At 47.6% G+C, this 21,753-nt stretch overlaps 1 protein-coding gene across 1 annotated transcript in view; it reads right to left on the bottom strand.

The window, feature by feature from the left end:
• NAT8L (N-acetyltransferase 8 like) overlaps nt 1–21,747 on the bottom strand; it is a 33,002-nt gene extending 11,255 nt beyond the window's left edge. The window contains exons 1-2 of the mRNA XM_042053298.1: nt 21,371–21,747; nt 19,967–20,131 (exon numbers count right to left, since the gene is read on the bottom strand). Coding sequence (XP_041909232.1) covers nt 19,967–20,131; nt 21,371–21,704 — 499 coding nt within the window. The 5' untranslated portion in view covers nt 21,705–21,747. The remainder of the gene's footprint in view (nt 1–19,966; nt 20,132–21,370) is intronic.
• Nucleotides 21,748–21,753: the final 6 nt, after the last annotated feature.

Genomic DNA, 21,753 nt, shown 5'->3' on the forward strand with positions numbered 1-21,753 from the left:
CCCTCAGACTCCACACATCACTGCTGGCGCCACATCCCGAGGATGTCCCCACAGCGGTGGCACCACACTGGCCACATATCCTCCGCTCCTGCTGAGGAGGACATGCCATGCAATCCTCTGGCTGTGCCTGCAAGCCTCCTCTCCCACCCTCCTCCACTGTCATGAGCTGCGCAGCTCTCCCCCACGCAGCCGACGAGGATGGATGGTGGGTGAAAATAAATTCATTTATTTTTGCTGCAAATTCTTCTACACCTTTTGATGAATAAAAGGCCGGTGGGTGGATGGGTGGAAAGACTGGAGCCAAAAGCAGTAGCAGAGTACTGCTAGGAGGGAGGGGGGACAGAGACGTCAGCCTTCCTCACCAGCATGAGTCCCACATGACTGACTGTTGCGGGTTCCAACAGCTTTCCTAAGCCCTCAGCATGCAGGGACCACTACCCCAAGCCCCAGAATTGTGTTCTCTGAAAAAGCAAAGCTTAATCTTCCATGTACTTTTCAAATACATTGTTTTCTAGAAAATTCTAGTATTCCCACAAGAGCAGGCAAAGCTTTGCTGCCCCCAAAACTTCCTGAACTCACACCTGGGTCCTCCCTAGTGCCAGCACCCACACACTGTGGGGTGAGGGTTGAGACAGGTAAAATTTATCCCTGTTTTTCTTAGGGCTGGAGAGAGGACAGAACAGCTCCTATGGCCACCACCAGCTGTTGGTGCCAATTTTGCATGGATGCATCCCTGTGGCAAGGAGTTTTCCTTGGAAGCTCAGCACAGGGCAAGGACAGAAATCTTGCCCAGAAGCACACTAGTCTTCCCTCTTTATCTTCAGGGGTGGCACTGCTATGTACACAGCCGACCTCTCATTAATTCTTAGAGGCTTATGTGTGGAACATAATTTCTAGCCAGACATGCAACTTCTCAAGGCAATATCCCTTCAAGCAGAAACTGTGACTTTCAATTCTGCTTTGGCATGTCACAGAAACACAAATGTGAGCAATTCTGCTACTGGCTCAAAGCTGTCACAGGTGATGTCCCTGGGGCATCACCCAGATGAGGGGACTGGCAGAGACACTCAGCAATTTCCATCACCACTGCTGGGAACCCACCAGGACAGCACCAGCTCATATGCATCCTTACAGCAGAGCCAGGAAAGCATCCTGTGCAGGGCAAACATCCCTCGCCTACATTTTTCCCCAGGCAGCTATGAAGGGGCAAAAAGAAAGAAAAAAATCCAAACACCAAAAAGCTCAAAATAATTTCTGCGCATAGGACAGGGTCTGCAATTGCCTGTGTTCCTTGCTCTTAATATACCTACATAAAGATTTGCCAAAAGTGACAGGCTTGCTAATCCCAGAGATCCAAATGCCCCCTGACCCCTCCCTGTGACCCCCTGACTGCAGCACAGCCTGGTGTGACACCACCACACAGAAACACTGGCACAGAGGAGGAGCAACACACTGTCACATGACAGAGCTTCAAGTATTTGCCCTTGCAGCCACTTGTTCAATCTCCTGTGCCATCTTTTGGCGTGATTTTGGCTAGAACAGCAGCTCCTTGTGCCAAGCAGGGGTGGTCTGAGCAGGACAGTACAGAAGGAATCAGGACCCAGTGCAGAGCCACTTTTACCTATTCACCAATAACCTGTTAAAAAGCCCCAAATTCAGTGTCTGGGCTCTCCTCCTGCCAGCATTATTTATATACATCACTTTAAGAGAGACAGGCTGTACATGGCAGCAAGTGGACAGAGTCCCCAGCCCACAGCTGGCTGTGTATTGCTGATGCCATTTAAATTCTTGCCCTTTTATGCTGTCTGGGTTTTGAAGAAGGAGAAGAGGAACTACCCAGCACTTGAGGCAACTCTCCCTCCTCCTTCCCCTCCATCCTCAGTGAAACACGGGGCAGAGCAGCCGAGTTACATCAGCATCAAGGGAGGAAGGAGGCTCTTCTGGGGACAGCTTGTCTGCCGTGATGTGAATGCTGCCTGCGGGAGGAGGTTAGGGCACAGACGTGGCACATCGACTGCCACCCAGCCAGACACAGGCAGCTTGGGTGCAGGGACTAACCAAGGACAGGCAGCAGCTGTCCCTGTCACTGACTGCAGCTGCCCAGCTAGCCAGGATGGGGAGGGATTTTTGTCTGTGTTTATGAGGCATGCCATTATCCTATTATCCCTCCTTACCTCCATCTTTCCCCTGTGTTGAGTTTCTCTCCTTTCCACTTTTCTAGTTTCCCTTGGTTTCAAGCAAGGCTGCATGACAGCTCCCACAAGTTCTGCTAGTAACTCTACACTTGACTTCAGTTAAAAGGCATTCCTGGAGGGCTCCTACAAAACAATGGCATTTTAGTGTAGTTTATGGCTACAGAAACTGGGTGAGATGCGAGAGATCCTGACACTGACACTCCTGACATCCATGAGCATCCCTGTGCACCAGACAAGGTCCAGGCGTGGGGGAGCAAAAACGTGTCAGGACGAAGGAATTATTCATGCATGAAATGAGAAATGCTGTGGGACGCCTTCCTCCCCATCAATAACTCCACACAATCTACCACTGCAGGACACATTGCCCTGTTATAAATAATTCCCTGCTGGAAGAGCACAGGGCAGTGCATCTATATGCCGAGGGTGGGTGACATCCCTTGATTCATGGAGCATCTGGGCAGCAAGCAATGATATCACCCACACAGCATGAAAAGAGATGGATGATTTGGTTCTGAGCAACCAATTCATCTACTACTCCATCCACCTTCTTTTCCATCCTTGCCACCTTTCACCTGTGTTGTTACCAAGGGCTGAAGGTACTTGCAACAACCCCAAAGCTCAGGCAAAGCCTCTGGAATTGCAAGCAGCAGGGAACCAGTGGGATGCCAGTGACATCCAGCATTCAGTCTGCAACACAGCCACAGTGCAGTTCCATGGACACTTGCTCCTGGTAGCAAGAAATGCTGTGACCACAATCCACACCACAGCAGTGGATCTCAAACTGCCCCAGGAGACAGGAGTTCAGAGGTGGCCTCTGAACTGATAAACCTGAGCATGAAATGAGAGACAGGGTGAAGGGTTTTTGGACGGCAGGCAACAGCTGTCCTAAGCACCAGTGCAAACCCCAAACTGTATTTGCATTCAGAGCGGTGTACACTGTAACATGCCAGTGCTGATAAACCTGGAGCAGCAGCACGTGCTGCACAGGTGATGGTCCCACTGCAGCTTTCCCTGCACCTGGGGGTGGAAAGGGTGGTGGCGCTGCAATTTAGAGTAACAGTGCGAAAACTTTCGTCAGTGTCTGCTCCATGCTTTCTGATGGAGCCGGTCCAGCCTCAAAAGCACCCAGCTACTTCAACACAGGTATTCCACTTTGGGGTGCCAAAGCCCCCAGAAAACCCCTAAGATGTTGATGGCTAGCTACAGTTTACTTTCACTCTAATATTTTGACAGGAAAAAGGAAAAACACATCCTGCAGTAAAGGGACTTCAGGAAGTGGCCAGGTTTGGTCCTAAACAGCACCTCCTGCTGTCACTGCTGGGCATTTCTAATGCCATAACCCAGCAGGCATTTCTAATCATCTTAAAACCTTTGCTTTAAACCTCACCCCGTTCTTCTGAAACACCTCTATGACAGTTCCTGCCCACGCACCTTACTCCCGGCAAAGCTTTGCAAGGACCCAGCCTGGATGCCTGGATCAATGCAAGCTGTTAGTGGACGAGCCCCATGTCAGCACTTCACTGGTTGATTTTACAAACAGGCTTAAGTCCCGTGGGGCCCAGAGTGTCACCACGTGTGACAGCACCCGAGGGGGTGCTCAGCAAAGCCCCAGGAAGTGCTCGGCACAGTGCAGGAACAGGCTTTTGATGAGACAGCTAGAAATCGAGGCAATGCTGCAGATGGGATAAAGACAGCCCTTCCAGCACATTTCAGAGGGTGCTATATTAAGAAGTGTAACAGCAGGACTTTAAAATCTTCTGTCACGCTCTTTTTGCTGGCCATGCTGCACCTTGAAAAGCAAAGACTGTAATAAAGACAATGTATAACAACCGTTCAAGAAAAAGCTGCTGAAGCAGTTGTGGGGGATTAGAAGTAGCCTGGTTATCTGGGACAGATTTAGCCTGACCCATCACTCTTCTCTCTGCTGGTGAAAAGAAGGACATGACACAGAGAAAGGAGAGACAAAACCAGGGATGTAGCAACCAGGGTCTACCTGCTGCTGGGTCATCAGGAGAAAGCACATATTGAGAAACCAGGCAGTGTCTGTGGTTTTGGCATGTGAGCAATTGTTATCGATAAGCAAAGAATTAAACAGCTTAAAGGAGTGGATAAAGACCAGGATATGCGATTTTGGCCTGGCATTGTCCTCAGGGCTGACTGGATGATGAGTCCTGGTGCAATGGAGCTGGCTCAGCAGAACGGACTGGTGTGCACAAATGGACAAAACCAGAAAAAAGTACTTAAACTACTTTAAGGGTAGATGCTCCTTATGCATGTAAAATATGCACTAAGCCAATCAACTGCAGAGTCAGGCCTTAAGTAAGCCTACCTTCTAGAATTCAGACTGGTTTTTAGTTAGAAGTTTTAAAGAAAAAAGAAATCAAGCTCTTCTGCCAGCTTTGCTAGCCTGGGTCATGCCAGCTCCAAAAGACTGATGTGACAATTAGCTCCTTGTTAGTGAAATTAGTTTACAAGATCAAATGTGCTGCTGGTTGTGTTTTAAGCCAGCTCCTTGAAAGGACATTGTTAAGGCTTGGTCTCCATCTTCTACATCAATCTTTCACTTCATGGCTTTATTGCTTTCAAAAGGTACTGAATTTGCCTTGCAGCAATTTTCACTTCCAAACATTGAACAAACTGGAAAATTTACAATTATTGGATGTCCTAGAATTCATTACTTGGTGGCTGACTTTTACTTTATATGCTTTACTGTAAAAAGGGACTGAGCAATAACCACTGAACAGCTTTCTTTAGCTTAGCAGTTGGCCAAGCCATAAATCAAACAGGAAAACGGACAGAATCAATCTGATTTTCACCATCCATCACTACTTTTCTGTCTAAATTTAGCCAAGGCACCCTTTATTCAAAAGAAGTGCCTGTATCTACACAGGTATTGCACCAAATGCTTCACAGCAAAGGGAGAAACAAAGGTTCATTTACTTAAGGTTAAATAATAAATGCAATTCTGAGCTCTACAAAGACTACCAAGCAATTTTATGCTGCTCTGAGGTCAACAACCTTTGAGATGAGTCACTCTTCAGGAGAGCCCTTCTGCAAAAGACCACATCTAAAGCCTACAGAGCTCACTGCAAACTACTCCTTTCAGTCAGGAACAAGGTAGGTAAGATGAATTGCACCCAAGATACGAGTCCAAACTTTAGATATGGCATAATCATGCATCAGGACAGAATAACTCATCTGTGCCTCTAAGACCTTTAAATCAGAGTCAAAAAGGAGGCTAAGAGGTGCCTCCCCTAAAAGGTAGAAAAGGGAGCAACTAAGAACATTTGCATATTTAAAAAGTGACAGGAAAAAACCAAACAATAAACCAAGTCATGTAAGGGGTGCATATATTCAACCAAAACGTGATGCACAGCATGTTTCAGTGCTTCTGAGCATGGTTTTAACTCCCTTAGCACATTCTTGCCGCTCTCATGAGTCTCTAAATGAGGACTTTTCTACCACAGCAGCCAAGGAGCGACAGTGACAAGGCAATATTTGTGATGCAGGAACACTGACCAGAAAAGTCTCAGATCCCAGGGCAGCTCCTCCGCTTTCCTTCCTGGGACAAACTGGGAACTGACAGTCAGCGACTTGCACTTCACAAGCCCTGCACAGCACAGAGGAGCTACCTGGGTACTTTCCTCACACCAACAATAAATATGGCTCTGCTGCACTCAAAGCCTTTCCTTCTGCACATGGCAGTGGTTTCACAAGAATCCTACCTTGTTGCTAACACAATGAATCAAACCTCCCTGACCTCTAACTTTTCATAATCCATAGGAGTGAAACGGCAGTCACAAGGAGTTATATTTTCTCTGAAACCATTACTCAATACTGAGGAAGATGTCAGGAAATCAGGGCACAGATTTCATACAAACTACAGGCTGAAGTCAGGGGCTACATGGCTTGATCTCCATAAGCCTATTGCAAGCAATAAATATTTCCTGTTTCTAGCACAACATCTTGAAATGGTGTTGCACACACAACCTTCCCAGAGCACAGGCATCCAATAAGGACACCACTTAGCAGCTGGGACAAACCCACCCTATCACCAGCTCCTACATCAAGACAAGCCCCCGAAAGCCATTACAGTGGATTGGGAAGAGCTCAAGAGGAGAGGAGTGAGGGTGGCTCACTACCTCTGTCTTCCCCAGCCACTCACTGAGGGTACTCATTTGGGTATTTCTCACTGGACCAACCCTGTCTGACCCCCAAGCACCTCATCAAACCTATTCCCCTAACCTCTGGGGAAGGAGGCCACGACTAAATAACAGGGAAACTGGGAAAGATAATCAAGTTGGTAAGGAGAATCAGGCTTGGGAGAACCAGCCTCAGGCTTTCTGCCCTGTTCCCATCAAGGCAGCATGTTGTCTCTGCAGAGATGCTCATCCTTTCATGGAAAGGGAAGAAAAAAAGCAGTTTCCATCTGCAGCATGCCAAGAAACAAGGCCCTTCCCTTGGAACAGGGTCTGACGTACTTCTGACATCCAAGGCTAGAGGCAGCAACACGACTAATGCTACAGTTTGAGGCAAATCCAACTCCTGACCCATATAAATAAATGAATAAATAACTATCAAACCTCTCTGGAAGCAAATCTGAGTATTCTTGATGTGCTTTAAACACCATCACACTTCTAACAGTGGAGGACTTCTTAGAGCAAAGACTCTCTCCCTACAACACACCAACCAGCCTATCCCACTCAGGAAGAGCAGGAAAGGAGGCCCTTTCCCCACCACACCCTCAGGTGTTCCCCACCTGAGGCTGAATCTGACCTATTGATAGCTGCAGGCACCTCCTGGTATCTACACCTTCCCTCATCTCCAACCCAACCTTCAACCAGGTGGGTGGTGACTTCCATGACCAGGCAGAACCAGCAGACAGCATACCCCTGCTTTCTCATCCCCCTGTGTTTGTAAAGCTTGGTTTTGGGAGATGCTGAGCCCTCCTGACATGGTGTCTGAGGGTCCTCAGCCCTTCTGAGGCAACTGGGACAGCCAGGACTGCCAGGGACACTACTGCAATGAGTGCTCTCTCCTTGAAGATAAGCACAGGCCTTTTTCCAGCAGGAGAAGCCTGTGAAGGCAACCTACCATCCTGCAGGTTCCACCTCCTCATGGCCATCCCACCTCAGCTTCCACTGTAATGAACACCTTTCTTGCCTGCAGCCCTCTTCAGTATCTTTACATATTCACAGTAAATTCTCCAGATTTACTGTGAATATGTAATCCCTGGGAGCTGCTATATTTATCCCTAACTCAGCAAAAGCAAGCCCTGGGGTAAGGTTGCTCCAGTGTGTCCCACCTGTGCATGCCAAGGTAAAGGGCTGCCCCACACCCACTCTGCTGAAGCCCTACAAAGCAAAGAGGACAAACACTGCTTCAGAACACCCCCTTCTGCCAGGAGTTATAGAATCCTACAATGATTTGGGTTGGAAGGGACTCTGAGGATCATCTATCTCCAATACCCTGCCATAGGAAGGAATGTCTTTCAATAGAGAAGGGTGCAGACCCCAGCAAGGCCTCCCAAGCAGCTGGAGTCTCCATCACCACACTTGCTTCAGCCTTTAACTCTGAGCAAACCAGTGGCAATGCCCCATGTGAAGCCAGAGCCCTGCCGTGGTGCAGAAAAAGCACACATCTGGATGTCTGCTCTTGTTCAAGCCAACGTGTTTCTACATCCCCCTCCCAGCACATCAAAGCCAATGTGCCTTGGGTATAATTCTACTGAACCCCACTAGTCCAGACTGAAACAAGCACATTTATTTAACGTGGCAGTGCAAGAAAATTCCACATCCATAAATACACGAACATCTGTCAGGCTGGGCACAAACAATGGACCTGCTGTGGATGATGCATTAACAGAAGATGAAAATTACATGTGTAAATCTCTACATCTCTCAAACTAAAAAAGAAAAAAACCCCAAACTTTGCCACACGTTCAGACTACCACGCCAGAACAATCAGGCCAACAAGTCCCTACCAAAGCCTAATCCAGATCTCCTGTGATAGCATCCATCACCACCTTACACCCCACATCACGTGAACAGGGCTCCTTTGAGCCTCAGCCTCAATACCAGTCACAGGAGCTGGAAATTTGAAACACGTCTGTGAAATAAATTATTGGAGTGAGTAGGTAACAGGCCATGTTTCATTCCATCAGGAAGACACGTGGCAAATGAAGGGCAGGCTGCTCAGGGCTAGTGAAAGCAGACACCTTCCCGCCGTGCACCCTCAGACTGAGGCATGCTCATTCACAAAGGGCCTGTGGAAACAGGATCGACTTACAAATACGAACAGCACTACAGCAACCAGAGCCAGAAGAGATGCAAATCCACACAAAACTGGATAGAACTGCAGTATTTTGAGGATCTGTTGGATTTTCCCAAATACAAAGACAACACTAAACCCCCTGTATCTGATGCTAAGACATGCCAGAATGACCAAGAGCAGGTTCACAGCTACAACTCCTTTTTCCAATGCACCAGTATTCCCTAAAACATCATAAATTCATCTTGCAGGCAGCTGATAGCATATACAGCAAACCCAAGGTTTACCACCATTTATGTCACAGGTCTCCTGTAACTATCCAAAGAGCGCTTGGACCTATACTGCCCCTAAGTATAGGCTAAACTCCCAGCAAGAGACAAGGGATTTAAGCCCATGATTAAGTTAAAGCAAATGCTCCACTGAATCTTTAAGCCAAACTGTCCCAAGAGTTCAGTCTCAGTGAACGTGGGGGGTTTTGTGAATATTTTTTTAGAATTTCACTGAAATCCTCTTTAGCTATTTGAGTTATCCATGAAAAATAGTCCCACTTCTCAAGAATCCTTGCAGATGCTTTGATGTTTTTCAGACTACTGATGGCTCAAAAAAAGCCCCGTAAAACCCGATGATGGCTTATTCCGAAACAAAAATCACTGTCCGAGAGGCACAGCTTGATGTTATCCCCTGAACACTGACAGCTCCTGAAACCCCACCAGACAAAGATTTTCATAGCCATTAAGTGAATCTAATTGACTTTACAAGCAGCAAAAGCTTGAAAAGGTGTTTTACAAATACCCCTTTTAAACAACTTGGATTTAAAAAAAAAATAAAAAAAAAATCACTCATTAGCATCCCTATTGTACAATAACTTCTTCCCCACTTGCTTTCTCTCTTTTTCAACAAATCGCACCACTAACGATGTAGTTCCACCAAGGAGGACTTTACCAGGATGCACTGCTGTTCAGCAGCCAGGTATCTGCTGTGCTTCTATTGCACCGCCTCTCACTAACCATCATCTGAATTAGCACTTAGAAATGGCAGGTGCTCCAAACCAGGCTGTTTTCAAAAGCTTCTCTTTGCAGTTCTACTATTTAACATTATTTTAAATAGGAAGAGTACAAATTTAGGTCTTCCCTGGATTCCCACTAGAAGTGTTACACAGTGTTTCTGATGCTGTTATCTAGATCCAGGGAGGATGAACAGATTTGGCACCTCCAAAAAAAGAACAAAAAGCCCTGGTCTCAGCAAATTAAGTGGTTGGGTTTGGGTTTTTTTTTCTTGTGCACTTTGACTGCAATAGCAATTTTATACATCCTGTTAAAATGGGAAGAATTAGGTTTGTAAGAAAAGTCATAGGGGAAAAGATCAATGGATACATCTGGAAGTGATGTGGGTCAGGTGCTCTAAAGAAGGTGTAAGAAATGTTGTTGCTGGCAGTTCATTTGCCTTTAGGTAAAATGTTCTCCCTCCACCATTGACACGTGGGTTTGTGCACTGATGCACTGTTTTCAGCTTAGCAGACACAATATCCCACTGCTGCTGACTTCTATTTATTTTCTCATCTTTGTTACTATGAGTCTTCTACCAAAAAAAAAAAAAAAAAAGTACTTGCACTCACCAGGCAAAATATCTGAACAACAAACTAAAAAGAAGGAAGTACATATACAATGAAATTAGGTAAAGGCACATAAGCTGAAAAGTTTGATGGAAGGAAGGGGAAAATCAGAGATACAGAGGAATCCTGGGTATGGGACTGCCCCCCGTGGGAAATGCCAGAAGTGATGAGTGAAGCAAGAACTAGACCAGACCAAAAATCACTGGAGAATTCAACACAGGGATGGACAAGATAGCTGAGCAGAATTCAAAGGAATGCAAGTATTGCAGTTTGACCCAAGACTGGAAATGTGGGATACAGAACTGCTGTGCTAGGGGATGAAAGAGGGGGGGAAAAAAAGGAAAAAAAAAATAACTCAGAGAATCACTGTTGGTTATCTGATAGCTGTTGAAGTGAGTGTTGAATGCAAGGTGCACTGAGGAGCTACTCATGACCAGACAGCTGGCCCAGCATCCCTCATTTCAATTAGCAGCACTAGCACAGAGCCCAAGAGCTGCAACTGTAAAAAGCAAACAAACTTGCACTGCTGATGCCGGTTTCCAAGTCAGGATTCGAGCACGCTGGCAAGGGAGAGTGGGAACAGCTTGTATAACAATGCCTGGTGATCGAGAGTAAATCTAGGGAAGCATCTTACCTAAAAATGCAGTTTTTGTCAATGCAAAACAATTCACACATTTGTCCTGATTTCACCAAAGGTAGAAAATGAAAGGCAGAGGAAAGCCAGGCTGGCACTAATCCTGCACAGAGTTCAGCCCCCAGCATCGCTGGCCGGGACACTGGCACACAGCTCAGTCCTCCAAGGATCACAGGGGGTGGATGCCCCAGCAGCCAGGGCTTCAGAGATGGACCCCCTCAACACCACTTCAACTACTACCATGTATAAAATACCTAAATATGTAATTCAAAGAGGGCCTGGGATGCAGGAAATCCCAGCACTGATGCAGTATAGATTTAACAGTGCCACACAAAGAGGGACCTGCCTGAGGGGTAACAAACACTTAACCATATCTTGCCTCTATCACGATCAGTATTTTTAAGTATACACTTGGGTCTGACCTGTGCTTCTTAAGGAAAGCTGCAACAGAGCCAGCCATTCCATTTTGGGCTGAAAAAAGCATTACATCCCCCACTAAACACAGATCCATGCTTTGTCATAGTGAAAAAACAGAGAGGGAGTAGTAAATTAGTTTAGTTTGGACCAACATTATCCTCCCTTTTACTTTCCAGCTCCTGAACTGAAAAATCATTTTCTCACAAAATCTCTGGATTTCAGTTTTGCCGCTTGGATAAGTCCTAGAAACAACACATGAATTTTAAGTGACAAATATTACTTGCAAGTTACAATTTCAAGCAGGACGCACTGTGGTGGGACTAATGCGTTGTATTATTCCATTAGCGTTTACACTGTTGCAAATCCCATTTAAAATAACAATATCTCATGTAGCCACTTAAAAATACAACTGTAATACATGCTTCCCATTACCAATTTTGAAATGTCTCCTTTCACTCACAGAATCCCATAAAGCAGAAGCCCAGCTTGGCACTAAGCCCTGCGAATCACAGGTCTACCTTTTAGGATTATCCTGTAAGAAATATAATTTTTGCTTTTTGTAAGAAACACCCTTCAAAGTTATAGAAGATAACAAATGATATTGTATATGCTGTCATAAATTGTTAATTGATTGCTGGGGCCCAATGGGTCAATAGATGACTTAAAAGAATGGCTCAAAGCCATCTGTAACAGATACCACAGCTTGAACCTGGCTCTGACCAGACCACTATGAACTAATTTTTGATGCATCCTTAATAAAGGACATGAGGCTTCTTGGCAATTCCCTGTGGCCCCCTTACCGAAACACAAAACCAAAAAAACAAACAGAAAAACCCAACAAAAAAAACAAAACCCAAAAAACCCACAAACCCCCAAATCCTATTATTTGGTTACAAGGAATAAATTTGTCAATAGAAACTAGGTAAGACATGCTGCTATCTTTGGATTTTCTTTGACTCCTTTCATTAGCCACCTGTCAGGATAACAAAACAATGCCTTAGCTTTCTACAGAATGGGAAAAAAAATAAAAGGGAAAAAGAAAATCTAAAAATATACTTTGAAGCTCCCTGTTTTGCTGATGCAGAAAGTAACAACAAAGGCTCATACATCCCTCAGCTCATCACAGAGCCAGATACCAGCAAAACTCTCTAGCTCTCTCTTTTTGCAGTAGTCTGGAAGGGAGTAGCATCAAGCATGTGATTATTTGCAAGAGGTCCCCAGCACTGCATTACCAAAATAAAACCATGCGCTCTGCAATACACCAGCAAACAATGCTGTGAGCTCCCGGAGTCCCCAAGGGGCTCACGGCCACCCCAAAAGTCATTCCTGTCCTGAGGAATCAAATATAACCTGCCTGAATCAAGATCTAAGTCTACAGAAGGAATTTCAGAAATCCACTCTGAAATTTGGGGAGATTTTGAATGGTTTGCCTTCTTGAAAAATCAGGCCATGCATTTAGACTTTTACACAAAACCAGTTTTTTTTCAATATATCTAGAGGTCTTCCAGTAGAGAGCAATCCCCAATGGCAATTTCTGAAGTATTAAGACCACTGGTGGTGCACACTGAGAGGAAACAACATGACCACAGACTCTTAGGGTAATCCTAAGAGGCTGAATGTAATAAATAAATATAACAATGGGAGAGTAAGAATTTTCAGTTCACATTCCTACATCCAAAATTCAGTGTCAAGAGGGGCTCAAAGCTTTGTACCTTTAAAACTCCTGCCACTAGTCAGATATCTAACACAAAGCCTGAATTTAGGCTATTACGAAATCTTAACCTGAAACAGACATTTGGGCAATGGTTTTAAATCTTGGCCATTCCTAAGAAAGCAAGAGAAAGAAGAAGAGCTGCCTAAAACCCTTTATAAGAGTAATAAATTTGCATTTAAACTTGCGACTAAAATTCTGGAGTCAGAATCCTTCTTTGTTTATTCACTAAGACAGTCCTGAGAAATTGCATACAACCATGCCAGAAAACATCTAACATTGAAGAAAACGTTAAAGAAATTACCTCAAAGCTAGAAAAAACCCCAGAACACCTGACATCCCTGCCTCCTTCATGTTCCTAAGTCCCATTGTGGCTTGTTTGCTGGTCTTGAGAAGTTAACTGTGCCTAAAAAACTACTGCTGTTCAATTTACACAACTGGTTACCTCTTGAACTGAAGATTAATGACCAGCACTGGCATGTACTGAGGATTTTAAACACCTGCAGGTTGAGCTTAGGTTCAGTAGCATCATATCCATCCAGTCCTGGCTACAACTCCAATATCGCTGCATTAACTGATGGTCATGTTCACAAGGGACTGACTACTTTTAGAGAGAATTCTTGAACACATGGGGGGGGGAAAAAAAAGGTCATGTTACTCTGCAAAATTTACTATAAAATCTATTTTCATCTAATTCTGACATGGGACTGTGCCAAACTCGTGGATCTAAAGGGAGAGCTATTTCTATCTTATGGATAGACACATTGAGTAATGGGTTTGTTGCATATGTTCCTGCTCCTGTGATAAATAAATAGGAAGGGGGGCAGGCTACAGCAGCTTGCCCACAAACATGTTTATTCCACTGGCTGTGGATGACACAGCCCTGAATCCACAGACTACTCCCCTCATCAGGCAACTCCAGTTTTCCTACACTGGCCCTTGGCTGACAGCTTACGCCTCTACTCCGTACTGCCTGAGCCCCTCCAAGAGGGCAGAAAAAAAATAATAAGGATTTTGTGGGCTAGAAAGACTCTATGGGCCCTCCAGAGGGTTGAGCAGAGCTAGCCCACGTGGCTCAGCACTGCAAGGGACCCAAGCTGTGTCACCTCCCGATCTACCCAAGCTCTTATCAGCAGGGCTGCAGCATTGGGCTGGGGCTTCTGCACCGCGCTTGCTGCTGGGACCAGGAGAGCCCTTGGTCAGCTCTGGGAATACGGGGTGGGCGTAGGAGCTGGTGCCAGCAGAGCTTTGCCTTGCTCCACACCTGCAGGATGGGGCTGTCTCCAGATGGAGAAGCCAAAGCTCCAGCACAGTGAAATGAGGCAGCCACGAGTGATGGAGTGCCCATGTCAGATGAGGTGGGTTTTGGGAGGCAACCCACCTCTAAAGACATTTTAGATTATTCAAATGAAACCAAAATATTTCAGCCCATTCATAATGCTGGACAAAGCACGTCCCTAACACTCAGAAACAAGAGGTGCTCTCTGCATTGGAGATGAGAGATGCCAAACCAGGCAGTTCCATGCTGCTAAACTGTAGAAACCCAAAAGCAACAGTAGGAATTGCTGAGCTGAAGAATCCCTGACTGTCCCACTTGTAGGAGGTCAGCTTTGGAAATCCTTTCTGACAAAATATTTCCCACTATAAAGCGTATGACAAGCCTGTAATCCTAATCTTGCAGGATCTCTCTGCTATGGAGGTTGCATCCCTGGAAGCACACTCATGGAATTGCAGAGACATGCCAGCAGTGATATGCTCACAGGACAGACCCTCCTCTGCCTGAGGAGACCTAAATTCAGTTCCCAGCAGTGATAGGAAGCAGAGCTGGGAAACACCCAGGTGGAGATAAATACACAGCCTCCCCCATGGGTTTCCCAGCCCCACACAGAACTCCTTACCACTCTACACAGCAGTGTGGGAAAGGCAAGCATGAAAATCCCAATACAGGACAGACAGCTCAGGGGTTTGGCAGATACATGAGGTCAGGGCACTGCAAAAGCCAGCAAGAAATGCTGAAGGTATGGATGCTTCAGATTCCAGCTGCCTCTTGGGCACCAGGAGTGGCGCAGGGCTGTCCAAAAACACATTCCTCCACTGGGAAGCAGCAGCCCTGAGCCCTCTCCTGCATCAGGTAACTAAGCCCTTTCTTTGCAAAGCAAGGGCTGCTCTATTCTTTCCAAACAATGTTATCATTTGGCAGCTTCACTCCTGCTTATCTAGCAGCTTGAGCATTATCCAGAATGTGGAAGAACTGGGCTCTGTGGCCGCCCCTCTGCCTGGGGGCTCAGTGGGGAGAAATACCCCCCCACGTCCTCTCCCTGTGTCTTTGGAAGGGTTTAGGCATGGCAGAGAAACCACAGCTCCAGGGCTGAGGATCTCCTCCCAAGGTAGACCCTGTATTTTCCCTGCACCCCAAAAGTCACTGGTGCTCACCTCAGAGCCTCCCCAAGGCTCAGCACTTACGGAGCTGAGGTAGCAGGAGCCACATGATCCATACCAGATGTTCACCTTTCAAACATCATGCCAGAGCGATCAAACCCACTGCCAACAGGCCTGATGCAAGACACAAATACTTGCTTGTTACCCAAACACCTCACTGCAGGCATGAGAACTCACTGCAGGCACGAGACACCTCAAAAGGTAGAGGCAGCAAACAGGGTCTCACATCCTCACAACCCAACTCTGGACCCACCTCAGTTGATGTCCTTCTGGCACAAGGACATGATCCCAGAACCTCTGCCAAGAAGGGCAGGACATCCCTCCTTTGAGCTCGGCTGAGGAATGTGCCACCCAAGAGCAGCAGAAATTGGACCCTAATGAGCCATCCCCCCACAGTCTGTCTTCCTTAGGGCCCTGTCCCGCAGGGAGGTTGCGATATCTGCGCAGGCTCTTCATGCGCACCCTCATGTACAGGGGACAGTGGGCAGCAGGACAGGGAGGCTCTGCTCACTCCTGGATGGGCACAGGAGAGCAAAGCACCTGTCCCCTTCCCAGCATGAGGCAAGCAGAGGCATCCGTCCGCCCACAGAGTGGGAGCCGGAGCTGTGCAGCCACTGCCGAAAGCTGCCCCAGCCCTCAGCGCGGCATGGCGAGTGTGACCCAACACCTCCTGCAGCAGCACTCCAGCTTCAGCTGCTGCATCACGCCAGGCAGGTGCCCTCGACACCCCACCAGGTCCTGCGGCCTCAGCTGTGCAGGCTGCCTATCTCTGCTGTCTGTCCATCTTCCCCAGCAGCACTGGGCACTGTGATGCAGCCACCAAGCTTGTCACCAGTCCCCAAACTCCTGACAAAGGCCAGCTGCTGCCACCACCAGGTCTTTGCACCGGCAGGACAGATATGCACACCCCTCAGCAAACCCTACCAGGACAGCCAGCAGCAGGAGGTAACTCTTTAAACAACCACAGAAAGACATAGAAATTCATCAGCCAAAGCCCCAGCTCCACTCGCTTTGGGGAGCAGCAGTTTTGCATCGGACACAAGGAGTCTTGGTTTCCGTAAGCTCTCCAGCAGAGACCTCAGCCTCACAAGCATCTCTCTAACACACCAATCACTGCAAAAAGACATATAACACAACCAACTGGGACACTGTAAAATTGATTAGTCATCAAAATCATCAGACCATAAAAGAAGCTCCAGCTGTGCTCATCTTTTTTGTGTGGATAAATGCAAGAGGCAGGGCTCTATTTAAAATTAATTCTTTTTTTTTTTTGGTTGGTTTTGGTTGGGTTTTTTTTTGTTTACTAGAGCCTGTTACTCTGGTTGACAATTAAGCCCATTATCCAATTCCTTTCTTTTTCACCACCCCAGTAGTCTTTTTTCATAGCCTTTGAAGAAGGAAAAAAAAAAGCAAAGTAAATTCCAGTAAGTGCTATTTTAAAATGAAAAATGCAAGTTTATAAAGAGCTCAAGAAGGTGTTTGAACCATTCAACCTTCTGTTTTAAGACTCCAGCACAGACTCAAACAATTCCTTTCACATTGAAAGCAATTTCAAGTCACACCGCTGTGTACAAGCTCCAAGTTAAGCAGTGGCCCAAACGTTCTGCCAGACCCTTGGCATAAATGTAGGAGGGCAAGAGAAAACAAAGATTTAAATTTTGGCTAGTGTACTTCTGCAAAATCACTGTCAGCACATATTTTTCAGTTTGTACCAAACCCAGCAGAGGAAAATTCAAACAATAACTAACTTGGAGGCGAGAGGTTCAAAAAAACTGCACAAGAAAAACCGTAATATGGTGTAACTCATGGAATTGTTCACCACTAATCATTAACCTCGGTGCTTATGGTATCCCATTGCAAAATGGGTCCTTTTGGCTTGGTTATAAAACTGACCCACATGTTTTTTGGATGTTTTCACAATACCACGAAGAATGATCAATTTTAATAGTTAAAATATCCCCTCACTGTAGATGCCTGCCTAACCAGAGGCTATTTGCTGCAGATGCTCTCTACAACAGTACTCCAGCCCCAGGCACCATGGAGAGTCGGCTGCAAACAACAGGTTCTTGTGCTTGGGTAGCTTGGATTCCAAGGGGAAAAAACATCAGCAAATCTGCAACCAACATCTTTATCCCAGACCTTACGACCGTGTCTCAGTTCTACCTTTGCATTCATCACCCTGAGAAACAGGAATTCATAACCCCACCACCAAAATGCTCCCTTCCTCTTTTTCCTATGTTGCAAAAAAAATATTCAAGGAGGAAAATATTGATTCTCTGAAGAAGGAGCAGGAAGTTTCCTGGTCATACTCCCAGGCCAAGCTGCGGTTGTATCAGGTTGGGTTTAACTTGTCTAGCCAAGCTCTCGCCATCTCCAGCCTGAGACCCCATCCCCACAGCCCATTTCTCTTGCTGAGACCAGTTCTTAACATCTCACTGAGAAAGCTCTCACAAATATCTCATCTGCAATACAACGAGCCCTTCTCATTCCCACTGCAATCATTTCTGCCTGGGTGTTAATTTGTAAACTAGGCAAATAAAAGACAAACTTGGGGCTTGAATTTGTTTTACTGCCATTGTTCTGTCCTTTGGGTGGGACAGGCAATGCCAGTGTGGCACATCACTGCCTTCCTCCGGATGCCTTCCGGCCAGCCAGCCTTCAAGGCGCACAAGACTCCAGGATTTTCTAGGATGACTGTATTTATACTGCTGTCCTGTAGGAAAAAATCCACCAACTCCACTTTTGGAGGAAACAGAAGCAAACCACTGGATTCATGCCTTGTGCACAGCTACACCAAATAGCACCACATGGATTCATTGCACACGGATGGCGCCGGTCCCAACGCGCAGACACCCTTCTCCTTACCCAGACCCCAAAGCCTCTTTAGTCTCTTTACCCTATTATGACTCCAGCCAACTTGCTAACACCACTATCATCAAGAACCTTTAACAAGAAACAACAATCCCATAAATCTGCTTTTTATGGCATGGCAGAAGCCGAATTACATGATTAAATTCTGTCAAAAATTAAAGCCCACACACTTGCTCTAAATTTGCAATTAGCCCTTTCAGGTACCAAATAAAAGCAATGTTAACATTTCAAAGACATGTTGGCAACACAGCTGAACCAGATTACATTACTGACCCTAAACAAATTGAGGGCATTACTTTGAGTCCCTTTCCTTTATTTTTTGTGTCTGCTAGTGTTATAAATACAAGCATTGTGATCCCTGCTCTAAACTGTGACCACACAAGTCCTCAGGATTAACAAGCGAAGCAGCTCAAATACCTATTAACTCCATATTACATGTTCTTATTCTACTGGAATCTTCTGCTATTTTCTCCAGCATAATACCTTGCTGGACCTCACTGCAGAGGTGCAGAAATTTTTCGCTATGAACCCTTTTATTTCTGTCACACCACCTTTAATGAAGATTGAGCTTTTTATATACAAGTCACACATCACTTAATTTTTACAAAAACAAGCCCTGTAGATGAAACACACAAAGATACGCACTATGATGGGAAAGGAAATCTAAATTAAGCTAGTTAATGCTTCATAAGAGGAGCAACATTTTAGCAAAATGTGACACTGAATGTTAGAAGTGAGGGAAGGTTTGTGGCTAGGGTAGTTCCTAGCAGTTCTTTAGAAGTGCCCAGGGAAAAGTTTGTCACACCTGGGAAACAGGAATGATACAGCAAATGATACAGCAAAAACATGGTCACATGGAAAAACAACACAGGAGGTACCCAAGAAGAGAGCAGGTACCCCAAGAAGATGGAACTGAGGTGGGATGCTGGCATTGCCCTGCTCTTCCAGCTCACTAGCACTCTGCGACCACCAAAAGCAAACCCCAAACCCCAAGTGACTGCCCAGGCATCCCCCTACTCTTGTCCTCAATATGGATGCGTGCCTACAAAAAGAGAAATAGCACCTGACAGGTTCTAAAGAGACTTTTTTTTGATGACATAAGTTGTCTTTTACAGTTTAACAAGATAACATTATCATTAGATATTGTATTTTAAATTATATTCATATATGTAACAAATGGATGAACCCATATTAGGACAAGCTTATGTGGCAGCAGCCCTTTACATACCTGATCTGTGCCTCTTCCAAAACACCTGCATTAGGGAATGTTCTTGAATGACATGGGAAAATGGGCTCAACAGCTAAAACGACAGCTAAAACGGGCTCCTCTGAGCATTTGGGCTAAAAGGTCATTCATTCTTCTCCTGCTGTCAGAACTAATACCAAATGCACGGAGCAAAGAAAGACCGAGCTCGAGATGTAAGGGCTGGGGTGGACCCAGGCTGCAGCAAATAACCCACATCCTCCAGCCTCAGTGTCCCCAAGCACCCACACCCCAGTCCTCCGGGTGGCTGCGGGACCCAGCAGTGCTGTGCTCGAGAGGTGGACAGAGGCTGCCTGGGATGACTAGGCACTTGGGGGAGGGGGAGTAATTAAAAACAACCCAAAAAAACCCAAAACCAGCAAAAAAACCTTCAAACCAAACCAAACCCAGAGATGGCTTTGTGCCTGGTGTGGCTAAAGAGCTGCATTCTGGCGACTTTTGAGCTTGCTCAGTGCTGCTGACAGGAGGAAAAGGCGCCAGCAGCAGGGAGCAGCCATGTTCCCCAGCAGGCTGGGGGAAGGAAGGAAGGCTCCCTCAGGAAATTCGTACTCACCTGGCGGTTTCATGTAATATTGCTCAATATCGGACATGTCCGTGTGCAGCGCACAATCGAGATAGTGCAGGATAACTTTTCTACTGAAGTAGTACCTCATGCCCATCAGAAAGATGGGCAAACAGCAGGTCAGCAGGACGGACTTGGTCACAACAAAGCACATTACTATGGAGATAAGGAAGAGAAATAAACGACACCTGTCAGAAAAGAGAATTTAGTGTTGATTTCGGAATACAAAGTCATTATAAAAATAAATCAATAAAACAAGCACAATCAAAATATACATTTGCAGTACACACACAGTTCACGCTCTCGAGATTATCGTGTTAAGGGATGGCGTATCGCGACGAGATAACCCGGAGAAGTTTATGAGGTCCTGAAGGAGCCGGCGGGGAGGATGCCGCCACGCCACAGCAGGGCCCACCGAGCCCCTCCGGAGCGGGGCCGTGGGGACCCCGAGGGCCCCGTACACCCCAGGCCCCCTTCGCTGTCCCCGGTGAGGCCGGAACGCGGCCGGGCGGAGGAGCCGCGCTGCGGGCACCGCTCCACAGCCATGTGTTCGCCACTGCGGCAGTGCTATTTCCATCAGCACCGACTCCCAGGGCAGCCACCCTGCCCGCTCCCATCCTGGGGGGCTTCTGCGGGTGCCCCTGTGCCGGCGGCTCTCTCCGGCACGGCCCAGAGCCACCGGCTGGGTCCCCCTGCTCCCCAACGCCTGCCGGGGGCCCCCCTCCAGCGCGGGGTCCCGTCCTCCCCGGTGTCCGGGACATGGGGTGCGACCCGCCTGCAGCCACCGAGGGCACGGGACCACCCCAAAGCCCTCTCGGGGCGGGAGGCGCGCATTATTAATTACCGGCACGGGGAGGGGACACCTTGCAAGGGCTATTTTTGGGCATTTAACTCAGGGAGGGGAGGTGACCCCGCCGCTCGGTGCTGCTGCAGGGGGTGCCCCCTCCCCACGCCGGGGGAGAAATGGGGGGCGCTCAGTGGCGGCCCCGGCTGTCTCCAGGCAACGCCGGCACGCCGTGCCCCCCCTCGCCGGGCTGCGCGGGGGCGGCCACTGCGCGGTGCGCTCCGCTCCCCTCCGCGCACCCCCAAGCCCTGCAACAACCAGAAGGACGACTCTACCCTCACCCCCGCGGCGACCTCCCCTTCGCGGCTCCCCGCCCTTAACACCCGCGCAGGGTCGTGCATCCCCCGGCGGCGCAAGGCTCCCCTCCCAGCCCGCCTGCCCCCGCCGCAGCGCTGCGGCTCCGCGGCCGCCCCGCACGATGCTGCGGCGCTCCCCCGGCCGCACCGCGCCCGCGGGCCCCCGGCGCCTCCCGCCGCTCCGACCATTTTGTGCAGACCCACAGCGGCGACTAAACCCGGCGCCCCCATCCCCAAAAGGGAGCGGATACTCACCCGCCAGCAGCCCGTAGAGCAGCTGAGTGAGGGGCTGCTGCTTCAGCCCCCTGAACGCCGTGTTGGGGATCCGCTCCATGATCCCCTCGTAAAAGATGCGGCGCACCACCTCCTGTTCAGAGGGGTGGAATTCGCGGATATAGACATTGTCGCGCCTGGGGTCTTCTTTTGGTGGGGTGAGGGGAGGTGGGGGTGAGGGAGGGGAACCCGCCAAAGAGGGCCACATCTGGGAGGAGGAAACAATGATCGTGTCTTTTTTGGATCCCGGGATTGATTCATGATCTTCCGCCACAATCTTGGTCTCACAAACCATCTTGGGAGACAGACAATGCATGCAAACCGGCCGCGGGGAGGGGGCGAGGAGAAAAACAGGGGGGGGGGGG

Source organism: Corvus kubaryi, unplaced genomic scaffold, assembly GCF_017639235.1.
Source record: "Corvus kubaryi isolate FWS band 111438036 unplaced genomic scaffold, C.kubaryi_AGA036_p1.0 split1-131, whole genome shotgun sequence".
Taxonomy (NCBI): Eukaryota; Metazoa; Chordata; class Aves; order Passeriformes; family Corvidae; genus Corvus; species Corvus kubaryi.